This window comes from Haliaeetus albicilla, chromosome Z (genome assembly GCF_947461875.1).
Source record: "Haliaeetus albicilla chromosome Z, bHalAlb1.1, whole genome shotgun sequence".
Classification (NCBI taxonomy): domain Eukaryota; kingdom Metazoa; phylum Chordata; class Aves; order Accipitriformes; family Accipitridae; genus Haliaeetus; species Haliaeetus albicilla.
Window position 1 is genome coordinate 61,956,331 of NC_091516.1, and position 27,675 is coordinate 61,984,005.

The window sequence follows — 27,675 nt, forward strand, 5'->3', positions numbered from 1 at the left end:
GCAAAGAAAGAATATGTAAAGTATACCATACATAGCAAATCTGAATGTGACATGGAATTGCAGAAGAGTGTAGAACAAGCAAGGTGTGAGGTATGTTAGAAGTCCCAGCTGGATCCTGGACTAAAGAGGAATAAGCTCCCACTGTAAGCATTGATGCCTTCCTCTCGGAGAAAAGCTCAGGACATCGACAGCTTGCCATAACCCCCTCTCCCATCCCAGACTAAAGCCATCAGCCATAGGAGTCAGAGGGATCTGTGGTGAACATAACACCGCAGAGAAGGGAGAGGTATTACAAAGTCTGTAAATGATTTTTAACTATTTTGAAACATTTTTGTTACAGTTTGCTGATTTTTTTTTTTTTATGGTAATAAGTAGATCTGGACTAGTAACAGTGATTTTATTGGACTGTTAAGATGTCAGGTAGTCTAACAGTAAATTCTTAAATTCTTGACTTTCCATCCAGGTTTTGTTTCTGAGGCCCACATAACCCGCATGTGCTGTACTACAGTGCTGTCCTTAGAAGTGGGCAAATGACAGTATTCAGCCTATAGGGGGTATAAGTGCTTCCCTTGGCCACATAATGGATGTAGAGATAAAAAGAGGAAAGCAAAAAATTAGGGCTATTTTTCTTCTCCCGCTTCCTTTTTTTTTTTTTTTTTTTGCTATTAAGGAGAGCTTCTACCATAGTGTTTTATAGGGGAGAACAGAAGAGGTATGCCAGAAATCCGTTGTACTCTGTCCTTACAAGGGATGAAGGTGAAGATGATTTTAATAAACCAGGCGAAGAGATAAAAAATCCACATAAGGTTGAGTTTGCCTGCCAGGTTTGCAGGAGTGGGAGTCCATGCAGTCCTTGTATTACTCTGGCAGCTTCACTACCAATATGAATACCAGAATATCAGAAGAGCAAGAGGTTGTGCCTCTGGGTCTCATCACCAAAGGCTACAGTGTGGTGAGGCAGTTGCTTGTTTACTTTCATAACATTACAGCTTGCAATCAATAGTCACATTGTTTTGCTTGCTTGACCCTGAGGGGACAAAATGAATGCATTTTTTCCTGTGTAGAGTCCACTGGCTTGTGCTTATTACATGCCTAGTGTTTACTAATAGCTCACCACAATTTTGACCTGAAATTTTCAATGCGGCTTTCATCCCCGAAAAAATTTGGCAATAAATAGAAACATATTACTCACCCAGTTTTCTTCCCCTCACCCTATGTAACATAGCAGTACTCTGTTGATTTCCATGCTCATCTCAATATTCCCGCTGTTTTCTCATTAGACTATGACCTGTATGAACCTTGGCTTCCTAAGTTGTCGTAGCAGGAAAGTAGGAGGAGAGAGGTCTGGAAGTTTCCTTGAAGATCTCCATCTGAAGCCTGAGAGTAGCTGGCACTTTGCACAAGCCTCTTCTTTCAAATAAAGGAGAAGGATATGCCATTGCTTGCTCAGCGAGGAGAGGTGTGATAGGGCCGTTTATTTTTTTCTTGGTTCAGTTATCAGTCAGAGCATCCCATAGACTTTTCTTTCATCTCTGTCAGCTGGATTGGTTGTACCCCCTTGGAAACTGTCAGGGAGCAGATGCATAGCATTGCCAGGTAGCAGGGAGAGGGGCAGATCGGTGCTGGGACCGGTTGCGCTAGATCTGTTCCAGTGCGAGCCACTCATGGCATCAGGGAAATCCCGGCTGGCCAGTTACGTTGAGACTGAAACTGCTCGGTTCCTCCTGCAGCTAAAAAGGACATGATTCAATGATTGCACTCCAGTGCGTGAATCAGCAGCTTGCTTGGACTTGGGCCTAGCAGGGGTGGTATGCAAAAAGACCATTGCAGCATATATTTTTGAAATATGTTTTTAATATTGGAGTTCCCAAAATTCTTTCTGTGCATAGCTGTGAAACTCTATTCCACATAAAGAACCATTACTTTTTATTCTTGCTGACACATAAGCAACTAATTGGTTTTTTAGTAGCTCAATAGATTTCAATAGGAGTGTTGACTAAGGATGCTTTGAAAAGAAAAGACAGAACAACACTAGCAGTTTTCTGGAGTAAAGTATCAATTTCCATCTGAATGAGGAAATTTCTTTGGATATTTTTTCTTATATTAAAATTAATTATTTTAATAATTTAAAAATTCTTTTAATTAATATTAAAATCTTTTCTGCAAAACCCTGAGAAATTTGGGAGGGGAAAGGAGAATTGATTTCTAGAATCCATTGTATTGATATCCCTTTATTAGAGTAGGCAAAATTTTCATTCTTGTGGTTTCCCATCATAGGAAAAACTTGTGGTCTGTTTCCTCGTCTGCCCTCCATCCCATAACATTTTTTCTGCAGCTCATCCAGTTTTCCTCTCCTGTGCTGTTGCATTGTTACCCTCTGTATTACACAACCTGGTGTTACAAAACTTGAGGTTTTCTTTTGTTTTATTCTTCCTCTTCAGTGTCTTCGTCCTTATCCACCAGTTAACTGCGGTGAGACCCTGAGGAGAATGCTGCTCTGTTTTTTTCCTGTTGAAACTGTCCAGAGTTTCCTCAGTGCCTGTCAGTGCTTTGCGTGGAGAGGCACCAAATGCAATGGAATTGGTTTCAAAGGGTGAAATTCAGTCACAAGCCATTCATGATAGTATCCCAAATATCAGGGAGGTCATACTTTAATATTTGGTTTCCAGCTGAAGCCTTGCAAGACTGTCAGCTGTAAATAAAAAGGGGTCTTGACTATTTTCTTGGTAGGCTGTGGAGATGAGACAGTGAAATTAGAAATCTATACAATATTTTAAAACTGGTGGTTTAGCATAGAGCTAAACAGGGTACCCATGTCTCAAGCTCATGATTAATAAATCAGTTGCAGTTCTGGATCTTGAATATGTTACTTTTGGAACTATAGACTGCTGTATTTTCCTTAAACTGATCATGTTACTAACCTCTGGAATTCAGAGTCTCTTATGTCTATGAACCGTTACTTTATTGCTGACCACACCTGCCAGTTTATTGCTATAAATGCCCTTAAAGATACTGGAGTTTTAACCAGTTAACAGTAAAAGAAATGACCGGTTGCCTTTTGCATTTGTTCAGAGAAGCTCACAAGGCAAATTAGTCTAAATCAAGATGACCTGCCTTCAGGTGGATGGGTAAAGGCCAGAACTAGTCATTTTCTTTTGTCCAGGATAATGCACAACTATTTCATTTAGATTCACTTTAAAGTTTGAAGAAATTAAATGAGAGCTAGAACAATTAGCTTTTTTGAGTTAATTGAAAGTTAGGAGCAGGATCAGTCTTGTTAATTGCATGGATAAATTCAGTGGTTTGGTGGTTGTGTTTTTTCAGAGACTGCTTGTTACTTTTTTTTAAGAATTTCCTAATGAATCTCGTTGTTGGATTCCTTCTTAATTTATTATGCACTGCTAATCCTTTGGCAAGAAAGAGAGGAGCATTGTCAGCTATAGAAGGTTAAACTTTTTATTCATCTGGTTTTGCTGATGTGACACCACATTGTAGTGGGTATCATTCAAAGCAACACTGAGTAAGTGATATACTGAACATTTCTGCAAGGAATTCAATGCCTTGCCAAATGAAACAGGTCAGCTGTGATGACACTTTCAGATCTGCATGACAATAAAAGGTTTTTGGGTGTGAGAGAGTTCAAAATAAGGCTTGTGGTCATTCTGCTTGGTTTCCTGGATGTTAGCATACATATATCTGCTATTTACAGTTATGGTTTAGGTTCTACTTAGGCAACATCTGTGAAACTCTGGCCAACTGGCGTCATGTAAATTTTGTTGCTAGCAGCTGTGGCATTGGGATTTCACTTGCCTCCCTGCAGTGAGAAGTTGTTATGAGGCCTCTGCCATGCTGACGTAACACATGAACTCTCTCAAGATATAAGTAGTGCAGATCCCTTATCAGTCTGCCTGTCTACAGATTTTATACTGCTGCTTATCACTCAGACACGGGATAATTTTCTGTGTGAAGCTAGTAGCAAAGGAAGACATCCCTAACAGAATTCTTAAAATCTCCGGTATCACTTTCGCCTGTTGATCAAACCCTGCTTTGCCACCAGGGATTCAGCAACACATTTTTAAGAGATAGGTAGTTTAGGAATCCAGATAGCTATTCATGTAGCTTTCTTCATAACAAGGTGGGGTTTGTACCAAGGATCATCATTTCAGATATGCTATGAACTATATTAGTTAGGTATCATTGTTTGCCATAAAATGGTTTGCTAGTATGAGTGCAGAAATGTGACCTCTGCTAGAAGAAAAAGGTCAGAACTCTCATCAGAGAAAATGTTTTTCTGGCTTAATACTCAAATGCTGCAAAATGGTTTTTTGTGATGGTGAACATGTGTGGGTTTATTTTGTGTATCGGTGGCAGGTTTTTGTTCTTTTACTTGCTATCATTAGTGATATGTAATTAGTTTCTTTTCATTGAATCTGTGGAGACAAGTGAGAAGCAGTATCACTGGCAGGCCAATTTCTTTGAATGGCTGTAGCTTTAATAGAAACCAGGCATTTATGCTGCTAGGAAAGTTTATAATAAATGTTATTCTGTGGTGAGATCTAGATCCAGTAGACTGAGCTCCTGCTTCACCTGTTCAGCTCCTCTTTTCAGTGTTCTTGCAAAGTGGGATGTTGTGTTACTGATACAGGAGTGCTCTGGGAGACATTCACCAGCCAAGTCTTGAAACGGAACACACATTTGTTTGTGATCAGCTACTAGGCAGTTTCGGAGTTACCAAGTGTCCTGGTTTCAGCTGGGATAGAGTTAATTTTCTTTCTAGTAGCTGGTATAGCATGGGTTCAGTATGAGAATAATGTTGATAACACACTGATGTTTTCGGTTGTTGCTAAGTAGGGTTTAGACTAAGTCAAGGACTTTCCAGCTTCTCATGTCCAGCCAGCGAGAAGGCTGGAGGGGCACAAGAAGTTGTGAGGGGACACAGCCAGGACAGCTGACCCACACTGGCCAAAGGGCTATTCCATACCATGGGATGTCATGCCCAGTATATAAACTGTGGGGAGTTGGCCTGGGCGGATCACTGCTTGGGAACTGACTGGGCATCGGTCAGCGAGTGGTGAGCAATTGCATTGTGCATCACTTGTTTTGTATATTCCAATCCTTTTATTATTATTGTCATTTTATTATTGTTATCATTATTAGTTTCTTCTTTTCTGTTCTGTTAAACTGTTCTTATCTCAACCCACAAGTTTTACTTTTTTTTTTTTTCCAATTCTCTCCCCTATCCCACTGGGTGGGGGGAAAGGGAGCAACCGGCTGCATGGTGCTTAGTTGCTGGCTGGGGTTAAACCACGACAAGTAAAAATCAAGTGTGACTCAAACATGTTATTCAGGGTTTGGGCATACAACATCATCAGCGTGACACCATGTGACTGTTCTGGTGGCTGTGGTGTTGGTGGCTCTTTGCCTCTCAGTTCATGGTGGGTGGGCTAAAGGGTTCTTTGAAGGTGGGAAGCCAGAGCTAAGTGAGTGTCTTCCCTCTTGCCCAAGCTCTGCCGTGTGTATGCACTTTTCCATAGATCAAGGGCAACCTGATCCAAAGGATAACTTTCTCGTTTGTAGGTCAAAACCAGTCTGTTCTGGCTCATTGAGACAGCAAACTGAGTGCCAGTCGTCTGGTACCTTCTAACTGTTGCAGATGTGGTGCTATTTTCTCAGTTTTACTACTTCTATGCAATAACACCAAGCAAATAGTCTGTGTTATGTTTGGATGCAAGGCAGATCAATCAAATCACAAGCAGGTCTTTATGCTACAATGTCATTTGTGCTTTTCCTCACACAATTTGGCTTTTGGAATGGTTCATGCCACCACTCAGTGTTGCTGATTACTTTGAAAACACTAAAAATGTGCTTTAGCCGGGAAAACATTAAATAGCCATGACTGCTTTTGTAGGAAAATCTTACCTTTGATTCCTTAGGCCCTTTTGTATGCATTGGTTAGGTTTATGTGGAAAAGAGCTTTGGGAAAGACATTTTAACCCTGTTGCAGCCCATTCAAAATTACATGCATGTTCATGCCAGGGTTGCACTGTGATAATGAGGTGCCTTTAGACATGCCAGGGGTGAAGTTGCATAGAGAGGATGCAAGGCTGTCACGTCTTGGTGTTTGTTTGATCAGTACTTGTGCAGAGTTGTGATGTGCATGTCGTGGTTTCAGTAGGAAAACAGTTTGGTTTCAGCAGAAAGCTAAGGGAAACCTGCATTACTTAAATGTGCAATGGGAACCGCATAGTTCTTCTGCAGGAATTAGCAAGTGCATTTGAAGTGTAGAGATTGTATAGTCAAGTGGATGGAGCACTTGACAGGAGCCTGAGAATAATATGTCTTTCTTCAGCCTAGACATTGAGTCATTGTGTGATGTCTGGCAAATTGCTTCAACTCTTTCTGGCTTTCCTTCCCCCACAGGAAATAGAGGACTCCGCTTTAGAATGAGATCTGTAAGAGCTAGTGTAATAAATAATGGTTATAATGATACAGTTCTCTGCAAAAGCTTGGATAATCATCTTCAGCAGTGGCATTAGTTTGAATTTGTTTTCTTAATTGAATGGAGGTTTGACATATACAATTTCGTGTTTCAGTTGGGCAAACTGATCCTTCACGGGCTGGTGCAGAAGTTCTAGTGATTTATTTTTTTACTTGTAAACAGAATTCTTATTTTAATGGGAATAAAGATCTTTACAATTTGAAGCCAATTGCCAACAGAGGGTTGCAAATTGTTAATGCAAGGTTAAACTAATTTACAAATAGGGAGCTACTTGCATTTTAAGTATCTTACGTTGTTACAGAAGTAGCAGAGTTGTGTTCCTCCTAGTATAACAGTTACATTTTATTTTAAAACAGAATGTTAGCTGCTGCTGAAAAGATCATGAAGCTGTCTAGATGAAGAGGGACAGGAAATCCAATGCATTTTTTTGTGCTTGCACCACATCCTGGTACCACATGATCAGTGATTGCCCTCCTCACCTCTGGTCTGAGCAGATTTGGGATTCTGCAGTGAAGTGATGTCCCACATGTGCCAGTGGCTATGCTGCTGTCTTAGCCTGCACAGCAGTTACTGCATTTCAGGCTGGCAGTCTCTGAGCTAATGGCAAAAGAAACATGCATTGGTATTGATTAAATGAAACATAGGTTGAAAACAATGATAAACGGTGCCTGTTAGCTTTTCAGGATTGTTGATTTTAGTATTTTCCACAGGTGCACAGATACCCATTGTAGCAATATATAAAGCCATAAGGTTCATCTTCTCTTCTCAGCTATGCAGGACATAGCTTAAAAAACATAAGGGTAACCACTGTCTCCTAAGGAATGGACCAGTAGTTAATGGGTTTGAGCACAGGTTACACAGAACAACGATTAGCTGTACTGTGTCTGCTGCAGGAGCTTGTATGATAAAGGCTCAGCAAATGCTAGTTTGTCCTAGATATGTCCTTTTTGCTGTCTGCCATGTGCTCACATAAAAAGCTTTATAACATACCTGAATGGGCCTTTTAGAAATTCTTCTGCTGGTTAGTAACCTGTAAGACAATATCTTTTTTTAGAACATTCTTCTTTCCTTCACTCTTTGACTCCCATTCTTCTCTTTTCCCCTGGATGGATCCCTGCGGCAAGAAAGTCTCTTCAGCTTGAATTCTTCTTTCTTTGCTGTCCTTTTCAGTTAATTTTCAATTCACTTATGTATATTCTATGTCTCTGCTTGTTCTCCCAGGAGATGTCAGACAATAACCTCCTATGCTGTAGATCAGGGGATTTCTGAAAATGCACGAGGTAAATTGAGCAACATGAGAACTAGCTAATGCTAATTAATTAAAAAATGTTGTATTATACAATTATATATATTGTTTAAAGATAATACCAGAGCTCAGAATATTTCTATTCCCTCTACAGTGGTCCCTAATTTGTTAGAATAGGTTTGACCAATTCTACTCTCATGCAGTGCTCACATACCAGGCCTTAAAAGGTCACAGCAAATGGGATCTAAAAAGCCTCTTCTAGTTTTGCTAACATGAGTTCCTTAACAATTGAGTCAAATTGATAAAAATAAAAATAAAAAATGGAGAAGGCAATACCAGATGCTGATATTATAGCTATTATTTCCCGTTGCTTTGGTTAGAGGCTTTGCACCATGAAAATTTGTTCCATGCAAAGAGATCTTCATGGATTATAAAACAGGACTGTCATTAAACACTTGTTTTACATCTTACTGTGATTCCCTGATTCTTTGAGAGCAAAAATAGGTTATCTCTGACTGCTCTGCCGACTGAAGCATCTAGGGATTGCTGTAATCTGTGTTTTGCTGTCTGCATCCCTAGAGGACTCATTACCAGCTGGAGAGAGACAAAAGGTGCTCCCACCAAGATGACACTTTTCTTCCCCTGTCCTCTTCTGTCGAGTGAGCTGGTTAAAAGACCTGCTATGACAACCACAGGCTAGCTGAGAGTTTTCCCACAATCGGGGAATTAGCTGACCTGATAAGGCAACTATTTGGTCTCTTACTACTTACATCTGACATAAATGTGTCATCACAGACGAGAAGCTGACATGCAAAATGCTTTCCCATGGGCAATGCAGTTTTTTAAACTGGTGGTGCAGAATAAGCTTAAAAGAACAGACACAGTGATACGTATTTATGACATCAGGACTCCCCTCGCATTAAATTAGGCAATTTTATATGACTACTAAGAACCCTCAGCTTCTTTGCTAGTCTGTGGAGCTGCTTTCAGTCATCTGTTGAGAATGTTTCTTAAATTCTTGGGTTGCCTTGCACCCTTCTGCTTTGGTTAGGAACACAGAGCAGTCACGGCAGTTGGAACTAAAGGCGCAGCTTGAGGTTACAGGACAGGGTTATGGAAGACTTTGGTTATTTCTAAGCTTGATCTGGCAAAGCATTCATGAAGGTGCTGAGGTATTAACATCTTTGCACTAAGCCATTTGAAAAACAGGATTTGCAAAAAAGGTGCTGACAGTGTATCTCCAGGATACAAAAAGAGTTTCGTGGAATAATGCTCTGTAAGCTGCTCTCTTTAACCTACTATTCTACCAGGCACCATGTGTTTGCCAAGTTAAAGAGAGAGGCACATGGCACAAGAGCTGGCAGTATGAAAAGTGTTGTTAAAAAATGAATGATTGGAAATTTTTTCCACAGCCGAAATGGGGTTGGATTACCTCATCTTTTTTTTTAAACGATTACACTAACCTCTGAGATAAAACCCATTTTATCCCCTAAGTAAAGTTGAAGTATGTTTGGAAAACCAGGCATTTTGAAAATCCAGAAGATTTGTATTTCAGAACTGGGATACAGCATAGGATGGGAATGTCTGAAGAGTGTCACGGGTAACATTTGCTGAGTATTTTGTTTGACCTGGAACTGCATTTTTCAATGGTTAATAGTTCAGAAGCCATTCTGACCCAGGATGTGGCTTCACTGGTGTCACCATAGCTGTGCTGCGCCTAGAACCGTATTACCAAAACCGTCATATACATTGTGTATTTTACAGCTCTGGGTCAAATTGTGAATAGCTGAGATAACAAATAAATTAAGTAGTTCATCAGTGGGAAGACAAGAGCCTGCATCATGGTGCAGGTGGCAAGCACTGGCAGCTGATCCAGTGCTTCAATCAGGCTTCGTAACCTCTGCTGAACTCGGTGCTCTGATAATAGTATTTCTTCCACCTTGCTGAAAGCTGGTGAGAAAGCACAGACCCCTTTGTGAACCTCACAGGCTCCATATGCCAATGCCTGAACTGCCACCCAGATACCAGTGAGGTCAAAGAGCTGGAGGAAGATGATTTGCAAAGCATCCTCTGGAAAATACACCAGCTTTCACCTCCTTCCTCCACCCTGGCCCTGGCTTGTGGAGATGCTTATGATCAGGGCAGGGTTTCTGTGTGAATGTTGGAAGTGAGGTTGGGCCTAGCTAAATTTGTGCTCTTGCTTGACGTGCTGACGTTGAACTTGATAGCAAAGGATTTCCATTCTCTTCCGTGTCTTATGCTCTGTGCAAGAATGCACCTGGCAGTTCTGAGCTACATGCTGCTTTTCCAGCCCCCCTTCCCTGCTAGCTTATTCCTCTCTCTAAAATAATTTGAGCCAGACTTAGCTTCTTGATGTCTTACCTCATGCATGCAAAAAGCACACGCACTCTCAGTAAAAATTCTCCGTGTTAGTCTTCTGTTCTCTCCTTTCCTGCTTTTTGTGCTGTAAAGAGATAAAGTGTCTTAGCATACAGTGTTATGTTAATTAGAATAGCCAGTAGCCTGAAGTAATAAGTAGGTAGGATTTTGTGGGTTAATGTACAAATTTATAGCAGGCTACAAAGGGCGCAGTCCTTCATTGCGTATTTGTTCTATTTGCTTGTTAGGGGTTTTTTTGTGCATAAGACATGCTGTCATCTTCAGAAGGTCACGCTTCATGCAGATAAACATTTTGATCATGTGTACAATTAATGTAACGTAAGTGTGTCTTTCAAAGTACAAGTTCACACGTGAATTACCAAAAGACTCTTGATTTAAAACACACTGTAGGCAAGACAGTGGGCTGAAAATGTGATTTTACAATGCTAGGGAAGAAACCTTTGCTTGGGAGTGGATTGTAATTAAGGAAAACAGTTGTATTCCTTACCACTCTTTGCTGTGTAGATGATGTATCTTGTAACCTGTGTCTGTCTGTTGCTTTTGTGCTGCAAAGGGAGTGCCTTCTCAGGTTACTTTGTACGACCACAAGTTAGACCTTGATGTTCTTTTTAGTCTGTATCTCTGGTCCAATATATCAGTGCTCCAAGTTACGAACCCCATTGTGTTAAATATGGAGTTTGCAAAAAAGTGAAACATACTGAAATACCTTTGTCTTTTCTTCTTCAGGGTAATAAAGTTTTGCACAGTGCCTGCCCAAGAAGTGTGATGAGAAATGGCTTTAGGAAACAATACCCAGAGAAGTTATTCCATCATCCCCTGCTTCATCTTTGTTGAGGTGAGTGCAGTGTTCATTTGCCAGGCCTACACAGAAGGCAGCTCTGCCCTGCAGGAATTAAGTAAGTCATTTGTTGGCCATTTTGTTTGTAAGGAAGAATGCTTTCTTACTTGTAACATGAATATCCATCTTCATACTCAGTGTCATCAATATCCCCTGAAAACAGTCCTGCATGAGTTAGCCAGATCTTAGGTACAAGCACGCAAGAACAAGTAGATGCTGTGTTTTCAAAACTTGCCTCTACCAGATTTGCCAGCTAGTCCTGTGGTATTTGGTAGATAACAGGCAGTAGTTCCCAGTGTAGGTCAGCAGCAGGTCATTGCTCATCTTCCCATTTTTTCTCAGACTTGTATCCATCTTGCTGTTGCACAAGGACTAGACCTTGTTTAAGGAAATGTCTGCTCTCACAGTCTAATGGTTCATAGGCTTAGGAAGCAACACTCAGCTCTGGTTTCAGTTCAGGTGGAACATAAAATTTAGATAAGGCATGCCTATCCTTTAAGTATGAAGAAGCTTGGCTGTGAGTTGACTAGCAGTGAAGTTACAGGAGTGGTTGTTCCCACAGTGGAGTATGGCTCCATATCTTTGTTCAGGGTAGTTTATTTTGTTTTTTTGGTTTTTTAAATTGGCTTATTATTTTACTCTGTACAAATTGCTTTTTTTTGTGGTGCTTCTTTTACTTACCCTAACACTGCTAGACTGACCAAAATCATTATCCAAATCAATGTATGTTCAGCTGGTGCTTATAAGGCTGGTATGGTTTTCCAGGCAAGGGGGGCAACTCTGGGTTTCCAACGAGGATGAAAGCTTCCATCAAATTTAGATGGTGAAAAGGAGATAACTGCCTGTGACTGACCGTCTTCAGAGCCACCTGTCTGATGTAGCTTGGATACAATACTCACTCTTTGGCCCACATTATGAGGCAACTTGTGCACTTCCACAAGAGAAGCACTAAGAACAGTCAAAAGAGTAATTGTAATGCTGAGTGTTGTGTAAGACTTAGGCCATTTTCACTGAAATCTTGGAAAGGTTTCAATGTGCTGCAGCAGCATGTGTAATGGGCACTGTGAATGGTTGCTTTCCAGAGCTCCTGAGCACTGACCTTTCCCCAGGGACATGGGAAAAGCATGCAGTGGTATCCAGGACCTCTCTAACCCTTACTCACCTGGAGTCCCCTCTTCAAAGCATCTTCTCCAGCCAGGAGATACAGTTCCTTTGTATGCACTCCTTGCTTTCTGTCCTACCAGCTTAGCTCTCAAAACACAGTCAGATGATCCCTGGGTGCGTAATCTAATGTAAGTGGAAGTTGTCCTTTTGACTTGAATGGGCCTTCCTTGCAGGAGAAATCTGACTGGTTGGAAGATGAGGACAGAGGTAAAGCATAATAAAACCACTAGTAAAGCTTGGCATAGGGGCTTCCCAACTGCAGCTATGGCAGACACCAGTGTGAGAAGGTAGCTGAGCCTTGCAGTGCTTCACAGGGATTTGTCACCGACATAATGTCCAGCTTCCTGGGGAATCTCTGCTCCCTGGGGAAACTGAGGGGCTGTTCTTACTGAGACAATGGGTCACTGCTTTATTCCATGAGCTAGACAAAGAAAGGTTAAAAATGGGGAAAAAACAGCAATAAGCTGAGAAGAAACCCAATAAACACCATCAGGAATGAGATGTCTCAAATTTATTGCTTAAACAAGCAGCTGTGAAGACTTTTAGTCCTCTAAATGTATGAATGATGAGCCTGGTTCGCAGCCTATGACAGAGATATAAATTGTCCTTCCTGCAGACAAGACTGACATGAATATAAGAATAAATCTTTTTAACGGAGGAAGAGAAAAGAGTTTTTTGCCTTGTAAGTGTACTTTCCTTGTCCTTTCATATACTTGCCTTGCTGATTAAAACACAATTTTAAATTAAAAATCAGTCAAAAGCAGAGAGGTAGTGTCTGAAAAGATGTTCTCTCTGCTACACTTGATGAAAACATGTATTTCATCCCCCCTTTGTCCCCAGTGTAGATTTTTAATGTGGCACTAGTGGAACTGCAAATTCATAGACTTATGTCAAGCATTGTAGCATTAAACAACAGGAAATCTAATTTCCTGCTGGGAATGCAGAGATGATTGATAGTAACCATTCGGTGTAAAAAGTCCCTGTAAATCTTGAGGCACAGTGAGGGTGTTTTTCTTTTCCTACTGCCATGCTTCTGAGACTAAGGGAAGTGCTTTTTAGATTAACGACCCCAGACACCAAGCCCTGTGCTGGATTGCCTGGGTTAGCATGGGCCCTATTTTTGTAGCTTTGAAGCAACCATGAGAATTGATTAGCTGTGAGACACCTTGCTGCAGTTGGTAAAGGTGCATGCAGGACAGCTAAAACTGTTGCATGCTTTCCTGATAAGATTTTTCTATGCAAAAACAATCTAGCAGCAGACATGTTAGATGATCATGAGTAGGAAAAGAGGTAAATATTATCATAGGTCAGTAAATATTATCTGTTTCCCAGAATGTGCTGCCTCCCCCACTGTCTTCCATGGAATGTGGTCCTGTGATTAAAAGTTTTGAGATATTTGCTCTTAAGAAAACAAATGCTGAGCCTTGACTTTCATGTCAGATGCCCTTCCAGTAGATATTTGCCCACTGCGCAGTATGCAGTGTGCATTCAAAGAAGTCATGCTGGCAGTGGTGGAAACAAGGAGTCACAAACAGTTCAGACATTTTAAATACCATTATGCTTCAGTCTGTGCAAATGTGACAATTAGTTATAATTTCAGCAATTATTGGCATTACCATTTTTTTCCATTTCATTTTCCTTCCACTGAACTAACTTGTAGCAGTTAGTTATTATGAAACCTGACCTGAAGATGAATGGCTTATTATAAAAACTTAAACCCTGTGCCTGACTCTACAAATTCCTTTTTATGTTCAAAATATGAACTTTTTAATAATACAGAGATAGCATATGATGTCTAATCTGTAATGACAGAAATGTTAAATCAACATTTTCAGTCCCTAATTAGAAACACAATGTCACATTATGAGTAGATTTAAAGGCTAAATAGGGAATCATTAAACTAATTTTTAGCCACTTATCAAATCTGAGTCCCTCTCCCAAATAATGCAGGCAGCCTTCTAGATGGTTCTTTATTGTATTTTAAGAGGTATCATTACAGTCTGGCATTTGTCACCAAATGTCTATGAAGATTTGCTATATTACATTTTGTTAAACACAGAAGCAATTAATTAGGATGTACAGGAGACTAACATTCTCCTTTCCCTGCCCCCCTTTGCAGTATTGCTTGCAGACAGCATCAGTGAAAGGAGCCTTTAGGAGGCTGTTGCCTGGCCTTGGTTTACATGTAGGAGGTTGCAACAAGATGTGACCGATTTTATTCCTCATTCAGCTGACGTGTGCCACTGCTTTGAGCAGTGTATGGACTGTTGAGAACCTGGTCCAGGAGGACTGATGCTGTTAGCTGCTGACAATTGTTAAATAGAAGTGCAAAGAGCAGGATGCCCTACTCCAGTAGCTTCCAGAGCTGTTTGGAGTCAGTGATTGACCCACAACATGCAGCAAAGGCTATAGAGCTCCTAGTTGTTGGTATGCCCTGTATTTTTCCCAGCAAATGCAAATAGTGCACAGCAGCTTGTTTGGGGATTTTTTGGTGGCCAGGAGTGGTCACTAAAGTGGTCTTATGGATTGTAGACAAGCATGAGAGAAAGTAGGAGAAGCAGCATCTGGGATGACAGGAAAAAATTTATCACATATTCTTCCTTTTTCTCATACTTTTGACTTATGGTGGCATTTGTTACCAAAACAGTTTGTGGAGCATCTCCTCCCTCCTTCACCTGCTGGGACATGCATGACAGAGTGCTGTGAGAAACATCTTTAATGATGCTTCAGCACAGCTGTCTCACTATTTTGCAACCCCGCTTTGCAAGGTTTGATCCAAGGAGTGCTATGTTACATCCTTCCATGTAATATCCACATGTGTACTGGTTGAAGGTGGGGAAACGTAAAATCACAACTGGCAAAGGTGTGTTTTGTACACAGTGGCCCAGTTTTCTGCAGGCAGTTGTCAGAACAACTAAGCTCCCTCAGATCTAGGCAACGTCAGGTGTGGAAGTGGGTGAAGTGCAACGCCTGGTGAATCCCAGTTCTCTTCCTAGGAGACTGGTGAGCTACCCTGAGGTCTTGATCTAGCAGTGCTTTCCACATGCTGTGGTCTTTCTGTCTTTCTTCATGCCATTCTGAGTGTTAGCTTTCTAGGACGAAACTTATGCTAGGGTGGTGCAGAAGGGACGAGAACAGTGTGGTTTTGAATTTGGTGGGTCAAAGTGATTATACTTGCTTTTGCAGCGTATTTGACATTTATCATTAGTGACAGAAAGTGTAATGCTATGTGATAATTGCATTTTCTAATAGATGCTCGAAGGATAGTTGCATACTATGAGTAAACAGCATCCCCACAACTATCTGTGACTTCAGGGGGAAGGCATGCGAACAACCTTTGAGCCATTGTGTCTGTTTGAATGGTGGTTTTTAAAGAAGCTACAAGCAAGCAACGCTTCCTCTTTTTCCTGCAAAGAAAACCCTCTCATCTCTTCTGAGTCAACAGCAGTTAGGACTATAATGGCTCTCTAGAAAATACAAAGAGAAATTTATTCTGGAATTTCTGCTGATGCAGCGCTTTCTACTTCCTTTTTCCTCCTCCTCCTCATGCTGCAGGTCCTGCTTTGAGGGCTTGAGTTGTTTCAGGGTGTGAGTTGCCTAAAGATTTATTTTCAAGTACAGTTACTTCTAAAGGAGTCAGGCACATCTGAGGTGTGTCTTTGCACAGGAAAACACTGCAGTTTTCTGGCACGAGATTTAATTAAGTTGTCTTAAACTGATCAAAGAGTTACTGAATACCAAGTGACTTTAATATGACTGATGTATGTGCCACATTGTGCTTTATTGTGGATTATTGTAATCCTGACATTGACAAGGTAGTAGGGGCAGACTCAAATAAGCAACACCATTAAAACTTAGAACATTGGACATCTTTCAAATTCTGTAATCTAAAGATCCTACTTTTTCACACTAAATCCATTATTCTGCCCTCAGGAAAGCTTCTGCAGGCAGAGTGGAAACTGTTTCTTCTTGACAACTCGATATATAGTGTATTGCAAAGAATTGAAGATTTTGTAAGAAAAATCTGTTCCCCCCCCCCCATGAATAAAATGAAAAATGATGCAAAATACAAAGCTCTAGTCTTATGTCTGTTCTGATGCAAACTTTGATTTGCAATGTAGGTATGCTACAGCCTCACAGGATCTCTGTTGCTACAATCAGTGGGGTAAATTTTCCATTACTTTTTGCTATTTTAGACTGCAATTTAGATTGAATCATCTTCAAATATCAGTTCAAACATAATTTTAAAAAAAGTTTCAACTTACGGAAGCACAGAAGTAAAGCATTCTTCTTTCTCCGCCTGCCTACATTTTCCTGCCAGTATTTCACATAGTCAAGCGAACAGCTGAACTACTCTACCAGGAAAATTTCTGCAATACTGAAATCATTTGTGTAAGTGAGACAAGTGCCTCTTGAACTCCTGTTTGTCATCAGCATCACAGAAGGGTTTAAGGACCTGTGAAAAATAAGTGAATTTAGAACACTCATGACATACATGGCACTTCTTTAATTCTAATTTTTTGTCTAGGTGTTCTGAAAACTCGAAAGATTTTGCACATTTGGGTGTACTGGCTGGTGCCCTCTAATTTTGAGCAGTGTTTGGGGAGTGTGAAATGTCTTTTTCTGTGTGCTGCAGTTCTCAAAGCAACATTTGTAAGAGGCATTGAATGTGTCAGGAGTGACTTTCTTTCTGTGTTTCTTTAAAGAATAGTCAGTCACTTCTCTCCTAAGAAAAACTTGCTGATTGCATTAGAGCTTTAATGATATGATTAAAATTGCATAAAGGACATAGAGTCATAGGATCACAGTCTTGGATATTCAAAATAGGTTTTAATTTTGGCAGGGTAATGTCCAGTTCTCCTAGAAAATGCCAAAAAATTCCAGGCAGATTTTAATATAAACATTAACTAAAAAGGCATCCAGATAGTTGAAATGTTCAGTAGCTTTGTTCCGTAGCAGTATCCAGTATATACCATGTGGGGCTTTTTGATTTTGTTTCCTGCTGAGGCAGAAAAGAAGGATTTTCCAGCAGTTTGTGTGTGCCAGCTCAATCCTTTCCCTTGCTATAGGTGTCTTGCACATAGCTATTTAAAGCTCTGTGCCTTGTTTCTCCATCTGTGCCATGTGAGCAGTAGTGCTATGCTGCTCCACTGGGATGCTCTGAGGACAGAATGCCCTGAGGGACATGTCATGTGCTGGTGTTGTGTAAACTGCCTGTCATTAGATCCTCTAGTTAGACCGACTGTGTGAATTGGTGGTGACAGATGCTGTGCAAATTCGGAGGAGCTCGTCTTGTAGCAGGGTGATGTTTCTGCATAATCCCCATGCTTCAGTCACTTCTGTTTCTTGGGATTCATTGTTTCTTATTTTATTCACTCAGCATATGCATCTGTTTCTCTTGTTGCTCTTTCTAAATGTCTCTTTATGTTCCCCATTTGCCAGTCATTCCTATTGTTTGCTTTCTTTGTCTCTCCACCACTTACCTCCTTTGTTCCAGATGACTGGATAACTCCATGTTGTGAAATTGGCTTAATCTCAGTGAATAGGTGTCTCCTAACGTTGGATTAGTTTTGTAGAATTGCTAGGCAGTTTTTGTATTACCTCACTATAAACTGAAACTTAATTTTTTGAAACTATAGTCCTTCTAGGTGCTTCAAAATTAGGTGAAGAGCACAGAAATTTTGTGACAAAAATGGGCACTCTGGAAAAAAGCAGATTATTATTTGATTCTCTTTAGCTTCCTGAGGACATCTTAAAATTAATGTTAAGGGACTGTCCAACAGGGATTAGCTGCTTTACTGCATTTTTCTTTAAAAATATAAATGAAAGAAGGATTGTATTGTTGCTTGCAGACACGTGAAGCCTATTTTGTATCCTTCCTCTTTATCCTGAAAATTTCCCTTCACAAATAATCCCTTTGACAGCCCAAGTAACAGCACCAATGAATTTGGTGCAATTTTCAAGGAAGAGATTAAAAATACCAAAAATTCTTTGTCTTTATGAGTAATACAAAAATGTATTTGGTAGTAGAGAAAAATGTTGTGAACATACTGCTTTTTCTGTTTCACTGTGCCCTGAAACTAGCCAACACTTTTGAGATTTACTGCAATTTATAATATGTTGGTCTATATAACCAGGTTCCCAAGAGAAGGAATGGTGGGTTTTTTTTAATTACACAGCAGTTACAGAGATTGAATTTGCTTTACGTAGAAATGCATTTTGCCAATTTGTGAGTTAAAAAACCCCATAGCTTTAGTAGAAAAACTAGTAATCAGAGTTGATTGTATGGAGATTTTAAGAAAACTGGTTATAAAACCAGAACCATTCATGCAAGTTTTCTGTGTTATATGTGCAGAACTCTACAAGCTGTGTTTGAAGCCTTCTAAGATGGAAGATATTTCCAGCAACAACAGGGCAGCTTTAATTAGGCTGAAAAAAGATGGCAGTGTGAAAATACATGACACAATATGTAACATGGGCAGCTATCTCCTGTGGGAACAGAGTGATATAATCAGCAAAAATTACTGCTGAATTTTTCTCTCCTTTCTTTTCAGACGTATACTTAGATTTTTATTTTTCTTGCAGATTGTGGTAGAGCAGTTGATGTGTTACTTTTTTTTTGTTTATTTGCATACTTCAAAGACATGAAGAGTTTTCATATTTTCTCTTCCAAGCACACAATGTTGAGCTGTTTATTTGCTCAGATACATGAAAATTTGGAGACCATTGCAGGTGCAGTGCATTATCATATTATTGATTCCTCTGTGACACAGTTGCACCATTTCCTCTGGTCAACATCTGAGAACATACATTTTTTCCTTGGTCTGTAGGAATATCCCTGCGTTTATTTAGCATGATACTTAATTTGCATAAGTTACATGAAGTTTTAAAAAGGGTGAAAAGGAATTAATAGGGACTCACAAATCCATACTAAGTAACCCTAAATACAACAATCAAGCCTTCCCAGAAACAATCAGTAGGAAAGATCTGAGAAATGTCAGAGCAAAATAAGATGCTTAAAGCTATTTTGCAATATCAAACCCATTCAAACTTTTTGAGAATGGTTTTGACATTAGGAGAATTTTCAAAAGTTAAATAGGTCTCTTTAAGCATCATGTCCAATTTTATCAGACTTGCAAAGAACTTGATTTATGGCTCCTGACCAGCCAACCCAGACATTGAAAAGGAGTGTTTTGTTTTAGCAATGTTAGAAGGGTGAAGTCATAAAGATCAGTCTTACAGCAAACGGATTCGTACAAGCAATCTAGCTTTGAAAGAATATTGTCTTTTTCTGCACTCTAGAAATTCCAACAGGGTTTAAAGACCAGCTTTAGGAATCAGTCTGCCAAGTCTTGTGCTTCCTCTACAAACCTAAGGTATTGCACCAACCTGGAACTTCCCCAAGCTGCTGACAGAACATTTTGGTGCCTTTGCGTGGGAAGCAAATAGTTTTTAAATTGTGGTTATCCTCTCCCTCCAAAGCACAAATGGATAATCCAGTTACCAGCACCCGAGTAACACAAAACAAATAAAGCTATGTCAGGACCCACTCAGAAGAGGGTGAGTGACTCAGATTCGCAAATCCCCAGCAGCGTGGACTAATGTGAGACGACTGTCAAGGTCCGTATACAAACATTTATTAGATTCCCACAGTGATTAATATATGTCTTGAACTAGGTTTTCTGATAATTGGTTAGGTATATAACAAATTATGGCAAGCGGTAAGGTATGCCTTGTGTTACTAAACAACTCTTAAGAGAAAAGAGAAAGAGAGAGAGAGAGATGACCGGTCCTGGTTCTAGCATTGGTCCAGCCAATGGGGGGATTTGTAAGAGCACTCTTCTGTGGAATTCCACACACTTTCCTTCTTCCTTCTTCTCTTCTTCTTTTTTTTTTCTCCTTATTTTACCAGCACCTATCTTCCCCCGTTATGTTCGCTGCATCAGTACGACCAGCTCTCCTGCTACAGTGGCAGCTTCGTTTCAGGTTCTCCCCCCTTTCCCCAGGTGAAGTGTAGTGTGATTTGGGTTGAGAGGGGGATGCTGTAGTCACGTATGTTTAGCAAGATCCCTGTAATCTTCATTAGCATGTGCAGGGGTGTCAACTTTAATATGCCTTTTGCGGATAATGAGGCAAAGGTCACTCCTCGGACATGATGGTCCCGAAAACAGAGGGTTCACAAGCTTCACAGCTTGCACCAGGGCAGACCCGTCCTGTCTCCACGGGGCTTCTTCCCCCAGCCCCATCCTTTGCTATTCCTCCCGCGTGGGTCAAGTGTCAGCCTTATCAGTTCATTGAGCACCAGGCCTGCCTTATTCACTTCAGGGTACTTGTGAGTGTTTGAGGCATTCCTTGGGAAGGCTTGGAGAGCCTCTGCCCCCCCCCGCCCCCCCCTCATCTTTACCGACTTTCTTCTCTCTCCATTGTACGTGCTTCGGGAGTTAAAAGCCGCCTCTTTCAAGCTATTACGAATGCAGCAGAATGTGGCAACAAATAGAATAAAATACATCTTTCTGGAGAAATTATACTGTATGTTTCCATATTTCTAACTCACTTGGCTCGTGCACCTCAGGTTTCATGATTTATTTCGTGACTTCTGGGGCAGTCTGAAGGAGCCCTGCAACCTCCCCTGAGTCCATCGCCGCATCCCAGCATTTTAGCAGTAAAAATTTTTCCTCTGATATTTCCTTATAGTCATACTGCACTTCAGTGGTGTATTTCACCAGGAATTTCTGTGAGGTGTTGGATATAGTACAAGTAGTTCTCAGGTCACATTCCTAAAGTCAGATCATATACACTCTTACACAGATAAAGTTGCATGTGTCATACATTTGTCCACAGCTGTGAACTCAGTGGGGCTGTTGAAGAGACTGTATGAAAATTAATCATATGCAGATGTGTTTGCAGGAAACATGTGAGAGAGTGCTATTGCTGGGAATCAGTGTTTGAAAGTTGTTACATCTTGTGCACATGATGCTAAATGGGCACTCAAGTCTTAACACACATCAATTCATTACTCATGATAAAGATCGCTTACAACAATGATTAAGAGATTGACCCTCAGTTTCAGAGTTATGACTCTTCACAGATTATCTTTCAGCTTGATGCCATGCCTAAAATCATACTTCTGATTCAGAAGTTTGGGCTTTGTAAGATTTATGATATCTGTATAAATATACAATGATAAATTGTGTTAGCTATTCCAGGAACACACCAGCTTTAAGTTAAAGAGTCGGGTATAAAGATGCATCTTCGTCTTGGAACAGAGTGATTTAATGGTCAAGATTTCTATTGCAGATAGATTTTTAGAAATGGTTGTTAGATGAATGATTAATCAATATTTTACTAAGCACATAGTCGATTTTTAAGGAGTTGTACACAGTTCAAGAAACCAAATGGCCGTTCATAATGGTCTGTAACTCTTACTTTTGGGTGATATGTTTATAGCACCCACTGGGATTAAGATCTGCATCAGACTAGACATACCTAGAGTCCTGTGGCTAGCTGTGGTCTCTAGTGGCCTTGCAGCAGAGAGCCTGCATGTTTGCAGAGGGTCAGTGCAAAAAGCCAGGCTGTTTTGCCCAGAAGTTTTAAACATTCTCCAAAATCTTGCTACACACTTCTTTCTCATGTCATTTACTTTACGACCTGATCATATAAGCAGATGAGTGGGAGAACCCATGTAATAGGACACGTGAGGGATAGGCTTTTACAAGTTTAAAATAAGTTTGAATCATTTATTAACTTCTTATAATTCTACAGCATTATTAATTTCTTATGATTCTACAGTAATTATTGATGTAGTCTACCAAAAATATGCTGCAATAAGATTAAAGCCGTTTGGAAATAATATTGCAATTATTACTGGAGTTACTGTCAGTTTTGTTACGACTTCAGTAGAGTGAATTCTATAATTTAAAGGATAGCTACAGTTGGTCATGTAATTGCTGAATTATCCCTGTATTTCCTTCTCCCAGCTATTAAATGCTGCATGTCTATCCTAAAAATCAATAATCTATTGTTCATCATGACTTAATGGCTTATTTCTGCAGTGTAGACTTTGCATACCTGGAAGGAGCTATAATAATAATAATAATAATAATAATAAATCAATAGTTGTTATATACTTTATGAAAACACAGAAATTTAGTGTGTGATTATTTTGTGCAGATGTACAACATTATTGAATTAATACCGCTTTTATTTAGTTTAAACCATGTACAACAGTCTATTTGATTTTTCAAGACTCTGTGAGTTTTGCATGCTTCATGGAGTGAATGAGGTTTGGCCTTTAAATCTCTCAAAATAGCTTGTGATACTTTGTTTTTTGTAGTGGAACTATTGATCGAATTTCCATTTGATTTATTGTAGTCGTTAATCAACACTGCATTTTTAATAAAATTATAGCAAAATATGTGTAAATGTACTTCATAAATGTAATCTAGTTTCATTGCCTGACTAATATGAGATGCCAGTTATAATGGAGTCAATTAACCTTTCAAATAGATTGGATAGCAGATTACACTTTTATTAGTTTTATAGTCATGCTAATCTTTGACTTGGAGCTAGTTAAATCAGTAGTCATCAGGGGTCTTTATGATCTTATTTAAACCAGCCAAAACAAAAATCAGTGCAGCTCTGTTATAATGGTAGGAAACATACTGAAACTCTCTAACTGGCGAAATTGTGGGAACAGCATGCTTTATACACTGTTGGTTTCATACCAGCATTGGTTTACCATGATGAGTTTCAGGCTTTTCATTCTTATTGAAAATGTCATTCTGTAGAATGAAAGGAGTAAAACAGTTTGGGACTTTGAAAAAACTTGGGGCAGATGTGATTTGAACAAGAAAGACAGCCAGGGTCATCCAAGTGAGTAAGAGACTTAAGTTTATACTTCTTTGAGTTACAAGAAAGGTCATAGACTCACAGAATAATTTAGGTGGGAAAGGATCTCTGAAGGTCTCTAAGTACAGCATGGCAAAGAACAGTGGCAGCTGGATTAAGTTCCTCTGGGCCTTGTCCAGTTGAGTTTTCCTGTTACCTTACTAGGCAACCTGTTTAGTTTTTGAGTATCCTCATAGGAAGAACACTTGTCCTAATATTCTTTCTGATTAATTGATGTAACCTGATGTGAAGGAGAAAGAATCTAGGCCCAATGGCAGTGAAAAGAGAAGGTAGGATGCAACAAAAAAAGAGGATGGGTAATAGAAAGCAGTAAAGGAATGAATCATGTAAAAAAACCTCCTGAATTTTAGAGCTATGTGCAGCTGGAACCTTAAGACCAGTTTTGTCTACCCAGCCCCTTTTCTTGCAATAATTTCACCCAGGTATTTGCATGCCCATTATGAAAATGTGTGTTGATTACCAACAGTCAGTGAGTTGATTTGCCATAGCAAACAGCAGGTGAGTATTTCTACGGTTTTGACAGGGCTAACGTGGAAAAGAATGGTATCTTTAAGTAAAAGGGACAAAAATGAGCACCAGAACCTAAGGATTTTGTGAAAGTTTTCAAACCCCAAGTTCGCCCTTCTTCCCTACCCTGCATTCACAATTGTGTAGCAAGACAATTACAGATTCTGAAAAATGAAGTCATTATGAGGTCAAAATGAGTCTTTACTAATTTTTTAATATGACTGCCTACCAGTGATGAAGAGTTATACAAAAGGATTGGCTCAGACACAACATGACTTACAAGCAGCAGATGAGATTCAAAGTGATAAGGTGATTGTTTTTTTAAAAGTTTCCTGTTCAGTTGGGAAAATGTTGGAGGCAAATAAAATGGATTTTATAATGCATTATACATAGTAATAAGACTGTGTCCATTTAGGTAAAGTAAAATGTCTTTGATAGTTTTCTACTTAATTTAAAACATTGTCTCTCTATTTGATTCTTACCATTGGTCTAAGAGTCCTGCAGTCCTGATATCAACAGATAGTTTCTTTTGGCAGTAACTAGTGCATTCATCAATGTCTAATGACTGTAAACCTGCACTACTCTATTAAATAACATTGGTCTGGAAGCGCAGGCAAGTTTTATGAATTTTAATGAATGCTTTTCTATTAATGACAAAGATTCAGAGCTCCAACCGCCTCCAAGGTTGTCAACTTAGAGAAAGCCTTTATGCCTGGAAGAAATAGGCAAAAACCCAAGCATCTAAGAAGGTGATAATGTCAGTGTTGTTAGAGTAAGACTAGATCTGATTTTCTATCTTCTACAGATGGTTTTGGAATGATGAATTCTGGACTGCCTTGGTACCGAGGGACTTGGTGACTTTTACTGGACACAGCAGTGCAGTGCAAGGGACACAAAATACCTAAATACAGAACACGTCAGGAAGTTTCCATCAGAAAACATTATTTGGAACTAAGTTTTTTAATGTAATTTTTAATTTGGTGTATTCACTGAAACTCTGGTAGTAGATACCATTTTTGTCCCACTAGCTCACTTATGAGACAACTAAAGATCCTGGATTTCTAAGATTCACTGCTGTGGCACAGCTTGATACAAAACACATAAATTTATCCAAGTCTGTGCCTGCCAAGGCACTGTCACCTTTAAGACTTCTCCAAGATGTCAAAAACTAACAGGAAGGTTAGGGAGCTGCAGTTTGCGTTTGTGTGGCACGGCTCCTGCTTATAGAAGAGGGCCCCTCTGCAAGTCTAGAGACTTGGTTTCTTGACATTATTAGGGAAAGCAAACTGGGCAGGTAGGCTTGCAGGGTCTGTGGCTTTGAGAGATTTTATGGTCTGAGGCAGATCAACTGCTTAGAGATACCAGCAAAGAGTCTCGTAGGCCCTTCAGTCACAGAAAGATCTGGAAGACATAGCATTTCAGAAGAACCATGTAGCGTGGAAGCTTCAAAGTTGAAAGGTATCTGCCAGTAAAATATTTTTTTGTTTTGAAATTAAATTTGCAGATTTTGCTTTTCAGCATGCTCTGCTCCAATAGGATTTGAGTTAGGATGTAGAGTGGCATCAGCAAGCAGATCTGTCTGAAGCTGTGAGGCACCAGCAGCGCAAAAAGACGTGCTGCACTGTAAAGCAAAGGCAGGAAAACAGGGAGCCACTGTGCCTCTGTACGTGTGCTGAGGGGATGGGGTACCTGCAAGACCTTCAACACATGGGTCCTGCACTGCTTTCCCTGTGGTATTTTCACTTGTCTGCTGTCCTTATGTGAAAATCAAACAGACAGCAAGGCTGATCACATGCCTATGCTGATCACTGTCTTGTAACCTTCTCTGCACTTCTCTGTTAATGCTAATTACACTGTGATTTGTTTGTGTAGTGCCACTGGAGATCTTACTGTCTAAAGACATCAAAGTGCTTCACAGCTATTAAGAGGATACTGAGCTCATTTAGAAGAGAGAGGAAAAGAGCTGCATTGTCCCCAAACCAAGCAACCCTTGGACCCAGGAGGATGACATCTTTCACCAATAGAATATAAGGCAGTTGTGAGCCAGACCAAAAGCCTGTCTTGGCAGCAGGGCTCTGAACATCTGTGGTAAGCAGGACATAGCTAGGAAAGGGTATAAATTAGGACTACTGTATAGGGACTATCTCTGACATGGTGTTGGTACTTCCCCTGATCAAACGGAGTGTCACTTTATTTAATAGCTTGTGATAGATTTTTCTTCCAGGTTCTTTTTACAGTTGCTTTTTGAGCCCTTGTAAATTGCTAGCACCTGTAATTCCTATGTCAGGGAGTTTCACAGGTTACCTATGCTATCTATATTTTTGTTTATGTGACCCAATAGCTTCATTTAGTGTCCTACATCTAACGCTTGAAAAGACTGCAGTCTTTCCCTGTTTTCCTGTGCCTCTATACCAGACACAGCCGTTTGCACAGCAGTTGCTGGGCATTGCTTTGAGACTTTCTTGATCTTCTGAGAAATTCTTCTGGCATGATCAGTGGAGTCCCGGGAACCCTTAGAGGAACGTTACGGTGCCAGTGAGGACAGCTAGACGAGCCTGTGGCTGCTAGCAAGCTCCAGCAGCTTCTAGCAAGCTCTGCCAGTTGCTCCAGATTGAAGGGGGCTCTGAGCTTGTAAATCTTGAGTCCTGATCAAGGAGAGTCAAGCACTTTTCCAGCAGGTACTAGGCAGAGGCCTCTGTAAGTCCTGGCCCAGAGCGCAGCCCTTGGAGGCAGCTGCTTGTACAGCATTTTGCATAGAAGGGAACCAGTAACTCTGCTCACACCAGCCCCCCTGTCCTCAGTTATGATAATGATGTACCACAGGATCTGGTCCCCATCAGCCACTGGAGCAATTTTCCCTGTAACAGCAGAGGCCTTGACTGGTGCATGGAGCTGCAGAAGGAGGATGCAGCTTTGCAGGTCTCAGGCTGCAGATGCACCTGGGGCCGCTTGCTGTGGCTGGGGCAGTGGGAATGGCCTTTTGGCCAGCAGGAGGGTTCTTCTAATTGAGAATATGTGTCACCAACTACATGAGCTGTGGGAGCAAGTCAGCAGGCCACACAGCATCAGAGATGACAAGAAAGGAATCAACCAGGTCCTCTCTGAGACCCCACAGCTTCCAAAGCCAGAACCTTCAAACGCAGCACGGGGACAGGCAAAGTCTCTGTGTATCAGGTTGGAAAGCGGAAACTCCCGTGATGGTGAAGGCTGGAGGCTGGTGACTTCTGGCCCTGGGGGTGAAGGCCCCTGCTCCCCATGCAGATCTGCAGCTATGAAATAGATTCAGTGCTGTGGCAGCTCCCTGGCTGAGAGCTCTGTCCAGTGAAGCACTTAAGCCAGCTGAACCTGAACCATGTGGCAAGAGGAAATGGTGAGTGATGGTGTTGGTAGACTCCCTACTTGTGAGGAATGAAGGCCCCTGTCTGCCAACCTGACCTGCTGTCTTGAGAATTTTGCTGCTTGCTAGGGCCTCAGGGGTGGGATGTTTTGGAAAGACTGTTTCAATCCTCAGACGATTACTCCCTGCTGCTCTTCTACCTGGACACCAATGATACTGTCAGGAGTTACCTGGGAAATATCAAGAGTGCCTACATGGCTCTGGATGCAATGGTTGAGGACATGAGAGGCCAGTCAGTGGTCTCCTTGATACTGCCAGTGAGGAGGAGGAAGGCCTGAAGAGGACTGGATGGATCCTGTGGGTCAACAGTTGGTTGCACAGCTGATGTCAGCAACTGGGTTTGGCTTCTGTCACCATGGAACCCTCTTTGAGGATCAAGACTGCTTGGAAGGGGATCAAATGGAGCACAAGCATCTTTGCCAACAGGCTGGCCAACCTGGAGAGGAGAGCTTAAACTAACAGTGATGGGGCAGGGGTGGGGAGATAATGACCAACAATTATGAGGAAGTGAAGGACCATATTGGAAGGACCAGTGAAGGACCAGGACTGAACAAAGGGCTCAGCATGATGTGAACAGGAGGGACACTAATCGACAAAAGAGCAGTGAAGTTTGATCCCACCGAACATAAGCACATATTTAAGGAAGTGACAGGGAAAGCTCTCAAGTAATTTTTGGGAAATGAGCACAACTACATGCTTCTCTGTCATGCCACATT

General features: G+C 40.7%; 1 protein-coding gene across 2 annotated transcripts in view; it reads left to right on the top strand.

Annotated features, from left to right (window-relative positions):
- PLPPR1 (phospholipid phosphatase related 1) overlaps positions 1–27,675 on the top strand; it is a 135,341-nt gene that overhangs the window by 51,680 nt on the left and 55,986 nt on the right. For both annotated transcript variants that reach the window (XM_069776940.1, XM_069776939.1), the window contains one exon: positions 10,872–10,980. In XM_069776940.1, coding sequence (XP_069633041.1) covers positions 10,918–10,980 — 63 coding nt within the window. In that variant the 5' untranslated portion in view covers positions 10,872–10,917. The remainder of the gene's footprint in view (positions 1–10,871; positions 10,981–27,675) is intronic.